General features: G+C 36.3%; 1 protein-coding gene across 3 annotated transcripts; it reads left to right on the forward strand.

The window, feature by feature from the left end:
* Window positions 1-4208: 4208 nt before the first annotated feature.
* LOC136226565 (uncharacterized) lies at window positions 4209-20116 on the forward strand. 3 transcript variants are annotated; one of them, XM_066015129.1, is made up of 18 exons: window positions 4209-4367; window positions 5081-5293; window positions 5574-5640; window positions 6256-6439; window positions 6812-6864; window positions 7280-7368; window positions 7812-8048; window positions 8285-8349; window positions 16134-16194; window positions 16263-16380; window positions 16464-16545; window positions 16651-16723; window positions 16794-16855; window positions 18970-19065; window positions 19143-19297; window positions 19372-19468; window positions 19591-19668; window positions 19746-20116. In XM_066015129.1, exons 1-18 carry the CDS (start codon window positions 4361-4363, stop codon window positions 19851-19853), a joined length of 1845 nt encoding a protein of 614 aa, XP_065871201.1. In that variant the 5' UTR covers window positions 4209-4360; the 3' UTR covers window positions 19854-20116. The 3 variants fall into 3 exon arrangements, with proteins under 3 accessions (XP_065871201.1, XP_065871202.1, XP_065871204.1); XM_066015130.1 differs by lacking the exon at window positions 5081-5293; XM_066015132.1 differs by lacking the exon at window positions 4209-4367 and having other exon boundaries at window positions 5196-5319.
* Window positions 20117-20843: the final 727 nt, after the last annotated feature.

Raw genomic sequence — 20843 nt, forward strand, 5'->3', positions numbered from 1 at the left:
CCATCGAAACAACATTTCTATGGAGAAAACCCTTGATACAACCCCCTAACATTCCTGCTTCGGGGTTTGGACGTTTGACAAATAGTTCCGTGAAGATGAAAGCAGTTCCCTATCATTCATCTAACACTAACATACATGCATATAGCAATAGAATGAAAACTTTATCAAACAAAACATAATATATCATCATTCATTCATAAATAAGAAAATAGAAGACTTACATAACATGCCCTGACTGGCCGAACCCGTTCAAAACGACTACTCACTCATGCTAAAGAGTGAACAACCTAAGTCAAATATACAGAACTCCATGAAAGGAGCTATAAAGATCCTAGAGAGCTTCTCTCTCTAAACTTGTTCAAAACTTATCTATCTTCTGCTCCCAAAAGATGATCTCCTCCCTTTTTCTCCTTTACCTCTATAAATAGGAGGAACAAGGGGACAAGTACACAAAATATTACAAAGCAGAAAGATTGTTCAAAATATCCGAGATTTCTAAAAGTGGTTAAAAATGTTTTGACCCTTGAACACTCAAGGGTCGATCAATCTTGTCATCATGTTGCTTTCGCCGCCCATTCCTGCCCGCTCCTGCCTGCCTGTCAAGTCGCTATCCGTCATCAGGTACACATCGTTTAACCGCTGGATCAAAGGGTGCACGTCTCCTCTTGGTTGTTGCAAAACATGCTGCATAACAGCCTTTTTGACTTTCAAATCTGCATAAAACACTTATTAGTCCTTCCTTTAAGTAATATTACGCCTAAAACACCCATAATTTATCACAAATAGTATGTTTAATTGTAGTCATATTCATGCCTAACAACCAACCGTTCATGAAGTGTATCTTCTTGAGTTTCAGAGAGCCTATCCCAGGCAATATGATCAATTATATCATTTTCCTAATAATTTTAGATTTCTAGATTTTGTTTTTTAAGGAGAAAATGGATAATCCACTATCGAGCACATCACTCGATTTTCGTTCCCATGCCGCGGGATAAGTGCAAAGCATAACTTCGATATGCTTCACTTACGCTTGTTCTCGGGATCACTTACATGACCAACTTTCACATGGTACATGACACTACAGCCCAAGTCAGTTACAAATTGGGGGTGTATAGAGCAATTATTTCACGCTCAATTTTATCGAACTGAACCCGAGGTATACGTCACTGAAATTTCTTATATAGTTCAGCACCAAGGTGAGCCTATTGAGACTTTTATTTAATAGTTTCAAGAAAATGATGCATCATTACCGAGTTAATATTCCTGAAACTAAATTTGTTAAAATTGCTCAACGCGGTTTGAAATTTAAAAACCGTAAAAAATTTCAAGGCATGGATTTCTATGATTATTATGAACTTGTTGCTGACGTATCTAATTATAAGGAATAACTGCACGAAGATCATCGCTGAATGAAAAATTATATAGATAGTTGTTATCATGGAAACTCATGAAACAACTATGGCTGATTTAGCTAACACTGTGTCTCGCATTTGTGAAATTTTAACATAAAATCCAAGAGCTTCTGAAATATCTAAATGCAATACAAATGTACAATATACATTTGACGTTTCAAAGATCGAGGAACTTTTTATTATTTGTTAAAAAAAGGATTTATCACATTGCCACATGAACACATTATTCCATCTAAAGAGGACATTTACGGGAAAAATTATTACAAACATCATGATATATGGAACCATAACAATCTTGTTTTGTTCTTAAGAATGCTGTGCAGGATATAATATTAACAAAGGCGTGCTCAAATTCCCTGAAAAGAAGAAAAATATGTTGATTGATGACTATCAAATCCCAACCATGGCCATGAAAATTGCAACATCCTTTGAAGGCGTGAGATTCCTTGGGGCGCTCCCAGTTGTGGGGAAAAGCGTCCTTACCATCCAAAAGCGTGACAATTTTAGGTACCGAGAGTATTTTACTGACGAAAAAAGAAAGAAAACCAAGAAGGAAACAAAACATAAAAAAGAGAAATGAAAAAATCATAAGTAATAGCTGATTATGTTTTGTTACTCCATCAACGCAAGTTTTGCTTGGGAAATGACATGTAAATCGACACAAAAAAATTCCCACAAACAAAAATTAAAAAAAGAGAGGCAAGAAAAAAATCGAAACAAATACATCTAACATCGGTTCTAGCAACCTATCAACAAATAAAAATTAAAGACAAAAGAAATGAATAACTTCTTTTTTTTTTTAACCGAATCGAACCAAATTTTAATTTGGTTCGAACTGAACTGAAATATTTTAGTTTGGTTCATGTTTAGACTGAATAAGAATCCTATAAATAAGGGCTAATTACAAATCTGACCCAACTAAAGAATCTCATTTACATATTTAACCCACCTTACTTCCATTTTACCAAATTAGACACTTTCACCCATTTTGGACAAAATGACCCTTAGATGTTTCTGATTGATCATCCTCCTCTTCCACTGCTTCGTCTTCGTCTTCCTCACTGCTTCGTCTTCCGCTGCTTCGTCTTCATCTTTCATCTTTCATCATCATCATCATCATCTTCTTCTTCTTCTTCTTCTTCTTCTTCTTCTTCTTCTTCTTCTTCGTTTCAACTTCTTCTTCGGTTTATCTTCTTCAATTTCTGATACCAATCATTATCGATTTTTGAGATTATTGACGTATTATATTCAATTTCCCATAGAAATGGTATATTTTTAGTTTATACGCTTGCTTTTCTCGTTGGTCTTGCCCCTTTCTTCATCTATAATGGTATCGTTTCAATTTCCTCTATTTTCCACAATTTTTCTCAATTTTCCTCCATTGCTGTCGGATTTGTGACGAAATTTGTCGCATTTCGTCACAAATGCGACAAGAGTTGTCGCATTTGCGACGAATGCGACAACAATTGTCGCATTTGCGACGAATGCGACAACAGTTGTCGCATTTGTGACGAAATGCGACAATTCTTCTCGCATTTGTGACGAAATGCAACAAATTTCGTCATAAATGCGACAACAATGGAGGAAAATTGAGAAAAATTGTGGAAATTGAAACGATACCATTACAGATGAAGAAAGAGGCAAGACCAACAAGAAAAGCAAGCGTATAAGCTAAAAACATACCATTTCTACGGGAAATTGAACATAATACGTCAATAATCTCAAAAATCGCTAATGATTGGTATCAGAAATTGAAGAAGATGAACCGAAGAAGAAGTTGAAACGAAGAAGAAGAAGAAGAAGAAGATGATGATGAAAGATGAAGACGAAGCAGCGGAAGACGAAGCAGTGAGGAAGACGAAGACGAAGCAGTGGAAGAGGAGGATGATCGATCAGAAACAACTAAGGGTCATTTTGTCCAAAATGGGTGAAAGTGTCTAATTTGGTAAAATGGAAGTAAAGTGGGTTAAATATGTAAATAGGGTCCTTTAGTTGGGTCAGATTTGTAATTAGCCCTATACATAATTGTTTGTCACTTTTTATTAATAATTATATTTATATGGAATTTCTTTTATGATACCTATTAAGCACATATTAGCTAGAGAATTAGAAAAACAAATACATCTGCACTAAATAAAATTAGCTGTTCAATTTGTTATCCTATGAAATCAATTAAGTGTTCAAACTTCCATGCTAAAATGATGGTGCTTGTTATGAATAGATAAACAGAAATATGTTAGATTATTAACCTTTTCTCTATGTACCTACATATTAACATAGACATTGGTTTAGACAACGTAAGATTTACCTATGGTATTACCCAGAAACTTAAAGACAGAACTTGTTATGATTTCCACCGTTCGTTAAATGACATTTATGTAAAGTTTGAATAATGGTTTTGGTTCAATGAAACAAAAATCTTATAAAAAACAATACAATTGATATAAGTCATTTTAGATTAAAAAATATAATTAATATACAAAATTTATATTGGTTAATTGGAAAATATTCTCTCTCATATAATATTTGGAGAATATATCTTGAAATGTTTAAAAACAAATAGACCAAACTAAAAATGTTCAATTTCGGCAAAGAAAATAATAACTTGCTAAAATGGCTTGTAAAGTAGAATGAATGAAGTACTAATAATACACTGGTTCGGTTTTATTTGGTTTTAAATTGAACCAAACCAAAAACCAAACTGACCGAGAAATAAAAACTGAATCAAACCTGAAATAGGATTTGGTTTGATTTTTCTATTCGGTTTTTTCAGTTGCCTTCTGCTCACCCTTTGGATGGCTATCGGTTCATTTTATGCTGACGACCACCTAACTTTGAATAACGTCCCATTCCGAATCGGTATCTCCGCCGCTCCTTCTCTTTCTTCCTCTCTCACCCTCTTGCATCCACAAAAATTCCGTCCGGCTTAATTATTTTGCTATCAAGAAATGGCAGGTTCGTCTAGTTTTCTTCACTTCTCTATATGTTGAACTTGGTTTCTGCTCAATTTTCTATTTTCAAATTTTCATGTTTTGGTTTTGATTCATCCTTCTTGTAAAATATAAAATTTAACTAGTTGCGCGTTTATTTACAAATGTTTGCCTTCTTTTTGTTAAATCTGCACATGCACATGATACACAGTGTTGTTGTTCTCAACTGTTGTGTTGAGATTTATTATGCCAAGTTTAGCTTTTCTTCTAGGGGTTTTTCCTATATTTTCCTTGTTGATGGATTGTTTCAGCTTACTTGAAGCAATTGATTACTCCAATTGAAATCTGAGGGAGAGTTGCATAAGTTAATTCTTAGTTTTCTTTATGTTATGCATATTGAAGATGAATAAGTTTAAGAACGTACTATTATTTATTGGGAATATGGATACCAGAAATAAAGAACATCTATGTAGAGCACTTTTATCACTCAAAATTTTCTATTTGAAGGAAGAATTGTGAATTTCGTTTGAAAATTAAAATGTGTTATTATTTATATACATTTATTGATGTATCGCAATTCTTAAGTGATTTTTAATTCTTTTTTTATTTTTTATTAAATTGGTGATGGAAAGGTGAACTTTTATGAAACTTTCCAATGCTAAGGCAAATAGAATAGTAATGGGTTGATTAAGCATTTGCAACTAAGGGATCTGATAAAAATTCCGAATTCTTATGCAGCAATGTCAGGGAAGATTATCCAAAATGTTTTTGTAGCACAGAATAGGCAGTCCAGCACCCAATACCGAAGGGACTGTTCTGCCCCTTATACCCTCAACTCACTTCCCTTCTGTAGAGGGAAGTTGGCATGGATTGGCATATCTTCCATGCAAATGCACTCCCAACCAAAATACCCGAGTGGTTTTGTTAACCGAGGAACTCTTTACTGCAATGGTCTGTTCTAGACTCTCATTATCCAGGTTGATATCAAGCACAAAAAGTTGGATTTTAAACCCCTAAGGATTTTTTATGTTTTCTCTGAGCACCAGTCTGCATCAACTTGATTCCATGTTTTATCTTCCATATATTTATTGGGATGTCTTGATAATTTTGGCTGTCAAATGTCACTACTACTCACTTCAATTTTTAGATTGTAATCTTTAAGTCCATAGGATTTCAATATTTTCTCCACTTTCAGGTTTTTATATACTTGTTTTTTGGATTTTTCTTGCAGCTGCTTCGCCTGCCACTGCAGTGCCACATCTTGCTAAAGTTGATTTTATGAAGCTTCAGAATGGAAGGTGAGAAAATTCAGTGCATATAAAATGCAAATACTTTCAAGAACATTAATATTTTCTTGTTATTCGTTGTTTCCTGCTTTTCCAATTATTATAGTGTTTTTTATTTTATTATATTTTTTTACACTTTCATTTTACAATTAAGCGTATGGAAAGTAACTCAATTAAGTTGTATATATATCCTCATATTTTATTTTACTTACAAAAAAAGGGTTAAAAAATGGGGAGTTTCTTACTGTAGATGCTGATTGATAACTTTTACTTTATGAGTTGGACAACCTATTTGTAAAGTTAAGCTCTGGTGTTCTCTTCTTTCATTTGTTCTTTCTTGCATGATAAGTTTCAGCAGATCATTTTACTGTCCTTATATGAGTTTACCATTGATGTATATTTGGTGGATAAGTCACATCTACGGACTAACCTAACATGCCCACAATGTAAAATACTGAAAGGAGAAACTGTATATAATCTCCCTGAAGATCTTGTTTTTATTGAATTTCCCTGCCTGCTCAGTAGTAGAGATTGAATCATAATTTTGCAAATGTTAACATCTGAGATAATCTATGTAAGTCAAAGTTTTGTTGTTTTTCCCTCATATCCTAACTAGCATATTTCTAGTGATATTCGAGGTGTGGCGGTTGCTGGTGTGGAGGGAGAACCTGTTACTCTTACTGAACCAGTTACAGAAGCAATAGCTTCTGCCTTTGCAGCATGGTTATCAGAGAAGAAAAAGGCTGATGTGTCCAAGCCTTTGAAAGTTTCTATTGGTCATGATTCTCGAATATCTGCACAATTGTTACAGGTGCACATTCCTACTTTGAAAAGTGCTCTGATTCTTTTCCTTAATTTTTTTTTTTAATTCCAACCGTCTTTATTACATTGCTTCAACTTGACTTTTTTGAGCTGATTATATTGGTCTAAGGGATTTGATGCTTGACTTTTCCTTCACATTTGCTTTTGTTTGGAAAAACAGACAGTTATTGATGTGTTAGTCCAACTGCAAAAATATTTTGAAAGGAAAAAATAAACCTTTTGGAATAATGCTACTATTTTCATCTCTTTCTCTTATGCTACACAGTTAGCTATATGCACAGATACCTGCAGCATCAGAGCAGTTATGTTCAGAATTTTATCATATATGAAGTTTCTTTTAACTGTATGGCTTAACTTGCAGGATGCCGTTTCTCGTGGTATTGCTAGTTTAGGGCTGGGTGTGATTCAATATGGGTGAGTTGATAATTTTTTTATTGTATGTTGATCGTATTTGGTTAACATTTTATCTATTGATGTCTTCAAATGGTTTTGCACCCAAAGTTAGGTGGTGCCTATAGAGTTGTGGTTGAATTGCTGATTATTATCCATTAAACAAACACCTAACATGATGTCAGATTGTTCGAGTTGGGGGTTGGGTAGGTGGGTGAGAGAAGAATTTGCATATTGGCTTCTGCATATACTTTGGCCTTCTATGTCAGACTGAATGTAGCTTTTTCTTTTTCTGATGTGCACGTTTGGCTAGTTTGATCTTTGATCTGAATTCTGATGACTTCATCCCATTTATTGATTACTGGTTCAAGTGATTTCTTGGTGATGCTTTTTGCTCTGCTTTTCACTTGTAACTTTCCAACTAACTTACCTTTCACAGACTGGCATCCACCCCAGCGATGTTTAACAGCACACTCACTGAAGATGACGACTTTTTATGCCCAGTTGATGGGGCTATAATGATAACAGGTAACTCAGAAAATGCTATTTTTCTGGTAGCTTCGAACATTGTTCTGTTTAGTTATGGTCTATGGAATCATGGTTCTGATATTTCCCGTTCTTTACACATAAGCTTTGATAACCTCTTGATAAAATATTTATTTTTATTTTTTGTACCAACAACAACAACAAAGCCTTAGTCCCGAAATGATTCGGGGTCGGCTAACATGAACCATCATATAAAACCGTGAAATCAAGTTGTGTCAGCAACACAAATTCTCTCCCTCCACTCTGTCCTATCCACTACCATATTTTCCTCAATCCCCAATAAACTCATATCACTCTAGATCACCCTCCTCCAAGTTTGCTTAGGTCTTCCCCTACCATATTTTTTGTACCATTAGTTTTTTTTTTTTTAAATCAACATAATTGTCTCCTTATGAAACTTATGGTTGGTGTTTTGCTGCAAATAGCTAGTCATCTTCCTTTCAACCGGAATGGCTTCAAATTCTTCACTAATGATGGGGGGCTTGGGAAACCAGACATAAAAGATATTTTGGAGCGTGCTGCAGATATATACAGTAATTTTACTGATGAAGTTTTGATGAAGTCAAGGGAGCTGGCTTCTGCCTCAGTGAAGAGAGTCGATTACATGACAGTATATACATCTGATCTCGTGAAGGCAGTCCGTAAAGCTGCAGGCAATACAGGTAACAACTCTTTGAACTGTGTCATTATTTGAAAATTTCGTAACCGGTGATGATCTCTTCTACCAATGGCATGAGTTGCAATATGGATGAAATTAGATGACATGTTTTTCATTTTGTTCGCTGTCTTGTGTAGGAAATCATTGTGAATTTCTTTCTCATATATGTTTTCCTTTTCAATCTGCTGAAGTGCTGAGACCTTGTTTTCTCTTTGTTGATTGGCATTGTAAATATCTCAGAGAAGCCGTTGGAGGGGTTCCACATAATTGTTGATGCTGGAAATGGATCAGGAGGATTCTTTGCTGTAAGTTTTACTTGCATTCTTGTATTGGTATTTATTCCGCTTTGTAAAATCAGTATGAGGTTCGTTTTTGCTCTTTTCATTTGTGGTAGCTAATGGGTTCCTAATCATGAACTTCTAAACACATTTAGTTGCCTTAGTTGTTCAAACTTCCTTCATTGTCATCAACTTGTGAACCTACTCTTTCCGACTTTTGTTTGCATAGGCTATAGTTGCTGCTAACGATGCTGCACATATCATGTTATTATGTTGGGAGTATGTTTAGTGATGCAGCGGGGATATTCCGAGTTTAATTCCGAATATTTCAACCGATAATCGGAGATGTAGAGAGATAAATCCACCACATTAAATGTATTAGAAAAATTTCCCAACCATTGTGGCATCTCAATCTTGTAGGCATTCGCATTAATCCGTTTCAAAACTTTAAAAGGACCTTTTTTCGTTGGCTGGAGTTGGGAACTTGTAGCATGGTGATAGAGAATGTGATGCATATTGCCAATGTGAGAATTAAGGGCAGGAAGGGAATAGAAAAGACAGTTGATAGGATTAGCTAGACGTTTGTTATATTAAAGGTTATATATAGATCTGTTAAGGGAGTGGAGGGGGGATTCGGAAATTCATTTTGGGAATCATCCTTTGGCTTGGGAAGGGAGATTCTCTCCTTAGGCTAGTGCAGGATAGAGTTCCTTCTGTTCAGATTATCAGTTTCTCTGTTCTGTTAGAAATAAATGACTACAGAATAAAGAAACTGATAATCTAATGCAGTAGGAACCCTATCCTGCACTAGCCTAAGGAGATAATCTCTCCTCCCAAGCCAAAGGTCGATTCCCAAAATGAATTTCCGAATCCCCCTCCACTCTCTTAACAGATCTATATATAACCTTTAATATAACAAAGCTCTCGCTAACCCTATCCATGTGTCTTTTCTATTCCCTTCTTGCCCTTAATTCTCATATTGGCAATATGTACCACATGCGACAACCTCTCTTTTCTCAATAAACCATAACTTCATTACCCTATTCCAATATTTGAAATTTTCGATGTTTATCAACTTGTCCCTTTACCTTTGCCCCTCTTTTTCACATATTCATGGACTGCTTGAACTTCTTGAGCTAATTTTTCAACAGAACTAAAACCCAGTAGAGTTACGTACTTTCACATGATCTAAAGCATGATTTAGCATCTTCATATATACCACAGAGAAAGGACTTCTCCTAGTGATCCTACGAACAAAACTGTTAAATGCGAGCAACTGCAAAATCCCAAGTTTTTGGTTTTGTCTTTGTATACTCCTGTTAACACATTGCCCAACGTTTTATTCACTACTTTTGTCCGCTCATCAGTTTGTGGAATTGTTGTGCTAAACTTTAGAACTTAATATCTCTATCAGACACAATAGATTTTGGAACGCCATGTAACCTAACAAGTTCCCAAAAGAATAATTTTGTAATAGATGATGCATCTGCAGTTTTCTTTGCAAGGAAGAAAATGTGCCATTTTAGAAAATCTATCAACTACAACAAAAATAGGATCCATACCTTTTTGTGACGTGGTAATCCCAATATAAAATCCATGGAAAGATTTTCTTCCCATACAGGTATGGGCAATGGCATGTATAATCTGAGAATTCTTTACTCCACCATTAGAAGTTTGGCAAACACAATACTTCATGACCAAAATGCTAACATCTTGTCTCAACTTTGGCCAGTAATAACAACTCTTCACATCTTCAATAGTCTTATCTCTTCAGTGACCAAAAAGACCTCCCCCATGTAAATCTCTAATGAATTTCTAACGGACAGAAATACAAGGTAAGCACAATTGATCCCCTTTCATGAGAAACCCGTTACGTTTATGCAAATCATCACATGGTTACTTTGTCACACGTAACTCCCATATGGATTTAAAATCCTTATCATCTTTATACAACTTTTTCAAAGAATAAAAAACATCCAATTCAATAGTAAGAGTTTTAATGTTATGTACCCGACAACTCAAAGCATCAGCTACATGATTTTGTTGATCAGCCTTATAAACAAGTTTGAGAGGAAATTTGCCAATAAATGCAGCCCATCTAGCATGCATAGCATGATGATTGGTGTATTATACAAATTCTTTCCCAATTAAATAATGTTTCCAAGTCTTCAAGGTGCAAACAATAGCATAAAACTCTTTATCATGTTGTCCATTTCATTTGCGAGTCACTCAATTTTTCACTAAAGAAAGCAATAGGTTGCTTCCTTATGATAATACAACTCCAATATCTATTCTACTTGCATCATATTCAACCTCAAACAATTTATCAAAATTAGGAAGAGCTAAATTGGAGTACGTAACTTTTCCGTGGTCAAAGCAAAATTCTGCTCTTCTCTTTCACCTTAAACAAAATCCTTCTCCTTTTTGAGATATTCAGTTAGTTGAGCTACAATGCTACTAAAATGTTTGATAAATCTTTTGTAGAAAGTAGCTAAGCCATGAAAGCTAGGGACGTTTCCTTCAGACTTTGGTGTTGGCTAATCCTGAATGACTTTCACCTTTTCTTCATCAACCTTCATTCCATCTTTCCCAACAACATATAATAATTCCTCTAACATAAATGAACATTTCTTCAAATTTGCATATAATTTTTTTCCCTTAAAGCATTAAATACTAATTTTAAATGCTCAATATGCTCCTTAGTAGATTTGCTATGAATATAAATGTCATCAAAATACACCTCAACAAGTTTTCCAATGAAAGGACGTTATATCTGGTTCATGAGGCGCATGAGAGTGCTCAGAGAGCATTAGTTAACCCAAATGGCATTGCCAACCATTCATATAAGTCATCCCTTGTCTTGAATGCAGTCTTCCGTTCATGCTCAAGTCTAATTCGAATTTGATAGTACCCACTGCGCACTTCTAGTGTTGAGAAGATTACTGATCCACCCAATTCATCTAACATATTCTTTAGCCTTGGAATGGAAATTTGTAGCCAATTGTGATTTTATAAATTGCACGACTGTGCATTGCACATTCTGCAACTCCCTTTTTTTTGTGTTAATGAAGCGGGTACAACACATGGACTTGTACTGTCTCGTATATGCCACTTGTTCCCTTCAAATTTTATGCACTTTAGGTCTCATTTTGTAGTGTGGGAGATTACGTTGACTAGCACCAAGAAAAAAAATCAGTTTGGAGCTGAATATTCCTCAATAAGATCAGAGCCTTGGTTTGTTGTATTCATTATGAAGGTAGAACGATGGTTTCATCGACAACGATGTTCTCGTCTATGTAGTTTGGTATTGAGAAATTAGGTCAGTGACAACACAAGATGCGTGCCATTTTCATTGTAAAAGGAAAAGGTCCGTGCTGCTAGAGAATTAAGAGGAATAATTCTATGAAGCTCCACAATTTAGTTAAGGTATGTCTAGAATCTTATTTAGTTTGGTTTTCTTATTAGAAATTGAAAACTTCCTCTTTGTTACAAACCATGTGAATACACTGAAAACACATAGAGTACCATATAGACTAAAACTATATGAATATATTTCATTTAAGGAGAATACACACATATATATACACATTAAGCATACTACCTAGACATACCCATACCTACAAGACCCATAACATGCTTATATTATTACACTCCCCCTCAAGCTAGAGCATGGATTTTAATCATGCTCAGCTTGCTACAGATACAGAATACATAGTTTTAGAGACAAAACAAGAAACTCGAGATACTTTGGAATATAAAAAATAATTCTGGAGACGCAACCTAGAAGAACAAATCAGACAGGAGAAATGACAGCGGAACATCAAGCTTCATTGGAAAAGGACAAGCAAAACTCAATTGAAGCAACACGCAAGAGGCTGCCAGCAACGTCATTGCGCGAAAGGAGATTCACCGGAAAATTAATTGGACATATAGGTCACAAACAGAGAGGCGACGGCGGCGGAAGAGGAAAGGCGACAATCTGTTGAGATGGAATGAGACTTGGAACCCTAGGTCCAAACAATCTGCTCACAAGGCAAACCCTTATGTCACGTACTAGAAGAGTTTAGGGACTAAATAAGTAATTAGCCTTGTTAGTTAAGTTAGTTACTTATTTTTATGTGTTCTGTTGGCATGAGTGGCCATTTTAATTCCCTAGAGCCTATCTTAGAGAATAGATTCTCTAGGTTGTTAGCTATTTTGTTTGGTAGTGAGTTTGTTAGTACAGCTGTGTCTGCTGCTAACAAACTATTTGTTTTTACTGCCTATTTAAAGGCTGAGTGTCAGTGTTTCCTTATGCATAATTTTAATGAAATCTATTCCTTCTTTTCTCTGTTTTCTCTCTTCTTCTTCCTCCTAAATTTCTCTTCTACTCACCCTAATTTTCTTACTCATAATTCCTTTCCAGCCATTTATTTTTTCACTGTATGAACAATAACCCACACCCAAAAACCAGAGCAGCAACCAAAGCCAAGAAAGTAGCAATGCCTTCCTTAGAATAGCAATTCCAGGAGCTCTCTGCTCATCTCATGGAAAGATCTGAAGCAACTGCTAACCAAATCCAGATGCTGGATACTCAAGCTGCTCAGCAGCAGAGGATGGATTCCATCTGTTTAGATCATGCCCAGTTTCGTAAGGATCAACTCCATACCCAACAAACTTGATGAACTTAACAAATCCATGGCAGCTATTGCTAAGATAGTTCAACCCCAACCTGAACCAGGTTATATTCTTCGACCTTCTTATTCCCTAAACCCAAACAGAGATAAGGGAATACTAACCACTCCAAATTCCAATTCCAACTTTGCTGAATCTTCAACCAAAGTTCCTTTCTTCAACAAAATGTTACCCAAATGTGATTTACCCCATTTTGATGGCACTGAAGTCGATTGCTGGGTTAGCAAGTGCCAGAAATACTTCCAACTTTTCGAAGTTGCAAATGAGAAGAAGATGGATCTGGCTGGGTTATACTTACAGGGCAAGGCAGACAGATGGTATAAGAATTGGATTCAGGAGAAGCAAGGTGCTAGCTGGGATGAATTTGTGGAAGAAATCACCAAGCGTTTCCAGGAAACTGATACTCAGGATGTGGTGGAGGAGATGTCGAACCTTAAGCAAACTGCAACTGTATTGCAATATCAGGAGCTTTTCGAAGGCCTGAAACTCAAGATGGAGAAGGTATTTATCAACTAGGAATACTATGTTAGAAGCTTTATTTCTGGCTTGAAACCTGAGATACGATCTGCGGTAAGGTCTAACTATCCTTCTGAAATCTATACTGCCATTTAGTTAGCAAAACTGCATGAAACTAATGTTAAGGAGCTGATTGAGGCAGTTACACCCAAAATCCCAAACCCTAGAATCCTACCCCAATGACTACTATTATACCTCAAACCATTCCCAGTACCTCAACTGCCCTAATTCCAAAACCACCGGACCCTAAACCAAACACAAACCCCACCAATTTTAAAAGAACCCCTGGAGTATGTTGGAAGTGTGGAGATAGGTTTTACCCTGGCCATCAATGCACAACCAAGAAGTTGAATGCTATTAGCAGGAGAGATAGAAGGGGTTCCTATGGAAGAAATTGGGAATGAACCCTTGACTGAAGTAGCACAGGAGTGTCAGGAGCCAATAAATCTCTCTATTAATGCCTTAGATGGAGGAATGGCTTTTGGAACATTCAAATTAAGAGGCACCCTACAGAAGAAGGGCATTACTATCTTGATTGATAGTGGAAGTACACATAGCTTTGTTAACCACAAGCTAGCTCTCCAGGTTAAGTTACCCTTGATCAGGGTCAAACCAGCTGCTGATGGCAGACAGCTCCTAGTCAAGTCCAAGTGTGAGGAATTAACCTGGTCTATGCAGATTACATGGTTTACATTTGCAGTAAGGACTCTGGATTTGGGAGAATTTGATCTTATTTTAGGCACTGATTGGATGAGGTACCATACCCCAGTCACCTTTGACTTCGAAGGCAACAGGGTACTAATTCACAAGGATCAACATCCCGTGGAGCTTAAAGGCATCCAAGACACTCAGGTAATTTCAAAAGGATGGAACGGGGTCACCTCTAGGTTATTCCTACAGTCCTTATCTGAAGTGGCACAACCAACTGAAAATTCTTCCATTCTTGGGGACAAGAATGCATTCAAGAAGGGGGTATTGTCACGTACTAGAAGAGTTCAAGGACTAAATAAGTAATTAGCCTTGTTAGTTAAGTTAGTTACTTATTTTTGTGTTATGTTATTTCTGTATTGCTGGGCACTGAGTGACTATTTTAATTCCCTAAAGCCTATTTTAGAGAATAGATTCTCTAGGTTGTTAGCTATTTTGTTTGGTAGTGAGTTTGTTAGTACAGCTGTGTCTGCTGCTAACAAACTATTTGTTTTTACTGCCTATTTAGAGGCTGAGTATGACACTGTTTCCTTAAATCTCCCTTCTACTCACCCTAATTTTTTTACTCAGAACCCTAGTTCTGACACCTTATGCCGAAGAAAACAGCCCAAAAAGACAAACCCAGAAATTCTGCACACATGGGCAAAAATTGAAGCCAAACTAGGCTCTGATACCATGTTACAAACCATGTGAACACAGTGGAAACACATGGGATACCATATAGACTAAAACTATATGAATATATTTCATTCAAGGAGAAAACACACATATATATAAACACACACACACATTAAGCATACTACCTAGACAGCTACAGCCCATACCTAGACCCATACCTACAAGACCCATACCATGCTTACATTATTACACTCTTTAAGCGAATCCTATTGAGAAAAGGATTATAGTAATAGGCCTATATAAGCAAGGGTCATTTGCTTATTTGTTTGCCCTGCAAGTTTTAGAGCTTGTGCTTTTTGGTGTGTATATATGTGAGTAATAAGGTGTAAGCGGGTCTCATGAGATTTTGGGAGTTAGAGACTTAGGTAAACGATGAGATTTCCTTACTGTTGTTACAATTTGCCGATTAATAATGAATTGTGTGCTCCTCGCCCGTGGTTGTAGGCAAAAATAGCCGAATCACATAAATCTTCTGTTCTTGTGATTGCATGTCTAATTTACACTCAACTATATGATCTGTTAATTACGTGTCTGTACATCAGGTGACCTTGCTATGGCGGTCCATCAAAGTAACCATGAAAGGCATATGATCTCCTGAGATTTGGACAGGAATCCTAGTTTGATATAGGGAGGATGAAGTCCAAACTTAACTTTCAATTCAATAAGTTGATAAGTTTTGGTAGTTCTAGCATTTGTATTCAATCTGAAACATCACTATGATATTGATGATTTTGACATCGGGAGCTGTTTTTCTAAAAAAAGCTCAATAATATTGGAGAAACAGAAACTGAGCTGTTAAGATAGAAATTACCTATATGCATTTTAAACATGTTTTAGTTATTATGCATTATATCTATGTTCGGTGAGAAAAGAATACTGGCCCAGCCACCCAATGCGCTACATGAGGATGTTCTATTTCCTGGTTTCATTTGCATTCTGTATTGAACCTCAATTAGTACAATGATGCACCAGTTCATCACGTGGATGACTAATTACCAATCTCATTAGTAAGTTTTCTTTCTTGTCAATACAATTGGGTTGGTAACTATGTGAGTGAAATGTTAATGACTATGTTCTTGACTCTTTTGTAACAAAAACTACTATATTATTAACTCGTTTTTCCACTTTTATAGAAACAAAAGCTTGTGATCATAGGACACAAAGTAGGAAAAAACACTATCATCAAAATTGCTTTGTATCCTCATTCATTGTTGGTATTTTGTTTCTTTGGTCAGGCAAAAGTTCTTGAGCCTCTGGGTGCTGTCACATCTGGCAGTCAATTCTTGGAACCAGATGGTAAGTTAAATTTGGAAAGTGCATTACGATGTTTTATAGATAAAATTGTTAAAGCATTTTTTTAACAGGTTTATTTCCCAATCATATTCCCAACCCGGAGGACAAGGAAGCAATGCGAGCTATTACAAAGGCTGTCCTTCAAAACAATGCTGATCTGGGTATCATATTTGATACTGATGTTGACAGGTAACCAATATCACAACTTATGTAGTTATGTAACCCAGCTAGTTACTGTCCGTTTACTTTAAATATGAAATCTTTTATTCTAGATCTGCTGCTGTGGACTCCACTGGTCGAGAATTGAACCGGAATCGTCTTATTGCTCTATTATCTGCAATTGTGCTGGAAGAAGTAAGATATTTCTATTCCATTTGTTCTAAGAACTGTTGCATGTATATTGTTGTAGGTTTTTTTCCTTGAATTCATGTTTTGGTCTACTGGTGTTTCTTTCTTTAGCATCCAGGAACGACAATTGTTACAGACAGTGTGACTTCAGATGGCCTGACTACATTTATTGAGAAGAAACTTGGTATGCAACAAAATTCCATATTCCTTTTTCTTCATACTTGAATGAGTTTACATTCTATAATCTTTTATAGGAGGAAAGCACCATCGGTTCAAAAGAGGCTATAAAAATGTCATTGATGAAGCTATTCGGTTGGTAAGTTTATTTTAATGATCCCAATAATAGTGCATTCCAGGACAACCCACACAATCAAGTAAGGTTTTGCTTTTGCTCATATAGATGAATTCTTGTGCAATGAACTGGATTGCAGAATAGGAATGGTAATGATTGAAGTCATATATTGATGTCCCAATGATATGCAGAAATAATAATATTTGATTGATGGAGCTTGTTAAAATATCAGATAGTGGGGACTGCATGCATATAGTATTTTCTGCCAATGCTTTGTCAAAGAATGCTCAATATTTGTAATCAATTCGGAACTTTTCCTGCTGGTCTTTGCTATGGGCCCACTTATAGGATCTCGTCACAGGTCTTTTCACAAGAAAATCCTCGATTTCCTTGCTTTTCATGTTCTTCGAATCGCTTACCCTTGAAGCTCAATTGGTGATTTGTGAGAGAGATCACCCAACCTCCTGAATTATTATTTTGACTATAACATACCCCTTTATTATTGGAAATCGTCTCTTTATAGATAGACTAAAAAGATTACAAAGGAAAAAGTCCAATATAGGAAAACTACTGGGACCTAATTAAATCTGAATTGTAAATTACTAGCTAAGGGACCCACTCAAAATAAACTACTATAATTAAGTCTTGCTTCAGAAATTAAAGCAAATAATAAGGAAGATTAGGCAGCTTTAAAACTCTTTCTTAGCATTTGAATCGACTATACTGCCTAAATAATAGGAAGTAGGAAAACACGCTGGATTGATATCTTTCCATAACATTACTCCCCTCTTGGACTAAGAGCTTGCCCACAAGCTTAATTTTAGGAAGGAATTCACATCTGTCACCCTCCAGTTCGTCCATCAAAAGACAGAAGAGTTTCTTGCACTTATGGCTTGGTGAATAAAGTTCATCACAATTAAAACAAAGTCCTCGAGCCTTGCTTTCTGCCATTTCTGTTTGGGATGCCTTTTGATTGGACGTGGAGTCCTGCTACTCATGCCTGAAGTTGTTGAGGTGTTATTTGCACAAGTCTTTTGATCCCTGGTGGTGGTTTGAATAGAGGGTGATGAGTTGAACCCCTTTTGAACTACCCACGAAGAAGTGGCTTGCCTCATGCTTGTTCCTTGGCAGAGTAGCAACTTCCTTTCAAAAGCCCTCGCGAAAACTCATGGCGGTAACCAGATTTGGAGAATTTTGCATCTCCATATCCATCCTTAAGGTTTCAGACAATCCAATTGTAAAGAAGTCGACTTGTTGCTCAGCCCTCGCTAGAAGTCTGAAATTGTTGTTGGTACTCTTCCACCTTCCATTTGTCAGACATTAGTTAATTCACCCAATGGGTTACTGCTCAATGGCGGCCCAAAACGCAACAAACAATAGGACTTGAACCGATCCCAAGTGAGTCCAGGCTCCTTTTGTTCAAGAATCGAGTCGGTAGTACCATAGTTGTGTTTCTCGTGTCATGTGAAAGACAACTAACCCTACTTTCTCTCTTCCGTCTCTTGATTGCTGAAAAATGAAGAAAACTGAAATCATGTATACTTAGGAACAACAGTGTTTGAATTTTGGTGTTGGCCACCACCTGTTGTCTCTGACTCGTTGCAAGCCCACCTTCGTGTTTCTTTCCTTTTCCCAAAACGTGCAACTCCAACAAATGTTGGATTCCTTTCATGCCTTCTCTTATCTCTCGCAACTCTTGGCTAGATTTCTGACTGGATTCTGCTACCCTACTATCTAGATCCTGAACCTTGACTGTCCATTGTTCAAAATCACCCACAATGATAGGCTCTGATACCAATTTGTTATGGGCCCATGAATAGGATCTCGAGAAATCACCATTGGGTTATCCAAAATAGGTTTATCTAAGATCGGGAGCAACAAGGGAAATCAAGGTGATTTTCTGGTGAACAGACCTGTGACGAGATCCTATTCGCAGGCACATAACAGTCTTTGTCCACTTCTGCTTGTAGAATCCTTCAACCTGATTTTTTGTGTGCCAAATATTAGGTATTTTCCATGTCATCCTTATTTATTATTTGATGACTTCATTTTATTGGGCACTTTATGTGTCGTATAATATTGTTGTTCAGGGTTTTGCTTCATCATTTGTCAAACTAAAGCAATTATGATGCTTACAGAACTCAGTTGGTGAAGAGTCGCATCTAGCTATTGAAACAAGTGGCCACGGTGCTCTCAAGGAAAACCACTGGCTGGATGATGGTGCATACCTGATGGTATGTTAATCACACTGCTTCTGGTATATTATATCAGGCCCAGATTTTTACTGTTAAATTGCTGTTTGGTGATGCAGGTAAAACTTTTGAATAAAATAGCTTCAGCCAGAGCTTCAGGAATCAGTGGCGGAAGCAAAGTTTTAACTGATCTGGTGGAGGATCTTCAGGAACCAGCTGTTGCTGTAGAATTGAGGCTGAAAATAAAGCAAGATCATCCAGATCTTAAAGGAGGGTATGGTTCTTATCTGGTTGTTTCATGCATATGTAATTTTGGTGATGTGATTACTGAACAATTAGAACATGCAGATCTTTTCGGGAGTACGGAGAGGCTGTGCTACAACACTTAGGGAACTCTGTAGATCAAGACCCAAAGCTTCAGAAAGCTCCTGTTAACTATGAAGGGGTGAGTTTGACAGAGATTGGAAATATCTTGGAAGTCTACTTAGCAATTGCATGACTGCGCATGATGTTCCCCGGGCATTGCAATAAATATTCTTATTGAAGTTTTTTATTCTCTTGATATAGGTTCGAGTTTCTGGTTATGGTGGATGGTTTCTTCTTAGACTTTCGCTTCATGATCCTGTTCTCCCCCTGAACATTGAGGTAAAAAGTCCTTCCAGTGTATGCATTAGCTGCTTTGTCCATTGATTCTATATGGACTAACATAAATTGCGCATTAGGCATCTAGCAATGAAGATGCAATGAAACTTGGACTTGCTGTGGCTTCTGCTGTTCAGGAGTTTCATGCTGTGGATACATCTGCCTTGGACAAATTCATTCAACAATAGAGGATTTGTTGAAGGTATTTCTTCCATGTGGTTGACCTGTGCGCTATATGCCTGTAGTATAGTACTTCCGAAAGTTCATCCAATTTACTTTGTTTATTTCAGAGATCAGAGAAGTATTATGGAATTTAAACTATAGAGTTACAAATAATATGCAGAACAGTAGCCTAAATGGTGAAAACGATGTTTCATTTCTAATAAAACATTGCAGTTTTGGTTTGCAATGCTTAACAGTTTCTTTTATTATTTAGTTATTTTTAGCTTGATACTGTCTTGTGCATTCAGATTTTTCGACTTCATATTAATTACTCACTCCATTCCTTTATATAAATCATTCTAGCAAATTAGTTTTTTCTCTAAATATAAATCATTCTAGTATTCAAGAATTTTTAGTTTAGTTTTTCAGTCCAAGCATTAAATTTTTTTCTTGGTTCATGCGTTTTTTAATATTCCAAGGCTTATTCCCCAACCATGACATGAGCTAGAATTTTTTTTTTTTTAGTTTAATCAATGTAAATTCATTAATTTGACTCTATATTAATTATATTTCTTAATTTGTGTGGTTTAGTATTTAGAATTGAGAATAGGACTAACAGGTAAGGAGACAGTGAAGACATCACAAAATATATTTGCTTCAGTTGGCAATTATGGGTTGTATGAGATATAACGAAATACATTATTGGCAATTATGGGTTGTATGAGATTAATTAATAAATCACATTAAACAAGTTCAGATGGCTAATAAGTCACTTTAAGCAAATCCACGGGGTAATGCGACATCGCAAAGTTTAGGGAGTCAATCACATTATTAGACAAAGTACAACTGTCCGAGTTATTGCAAGTTTGATAGCATCTAGGATAACACCTCTGTGATGTAAGATACGATTAATGAAAATACAGTTCTCTCCTACCCTTCTTTTTTTCTCTCTCTCTCTTTACTTCTCTAATTCTTTCCTAAATTTATGGTCGATAACTCCACAAAGGAAACATGTG

The sequence above is a fragment of the Euphorbia lathyris genome, chromosome 4 (assembly GCF_963576675.1).
Source record: "Euphorbia lathyris chromosome 4, ddEupLath1.1, whole genome shotgun sequence".
Classification (NCBI taxonomy): Eukaryota; Viridiplantae; Streptophyta; class Magnoliopsida; order Malpighiales; family Euphorbiaceae; genus Euphorbia; species Euphorbia lathyris.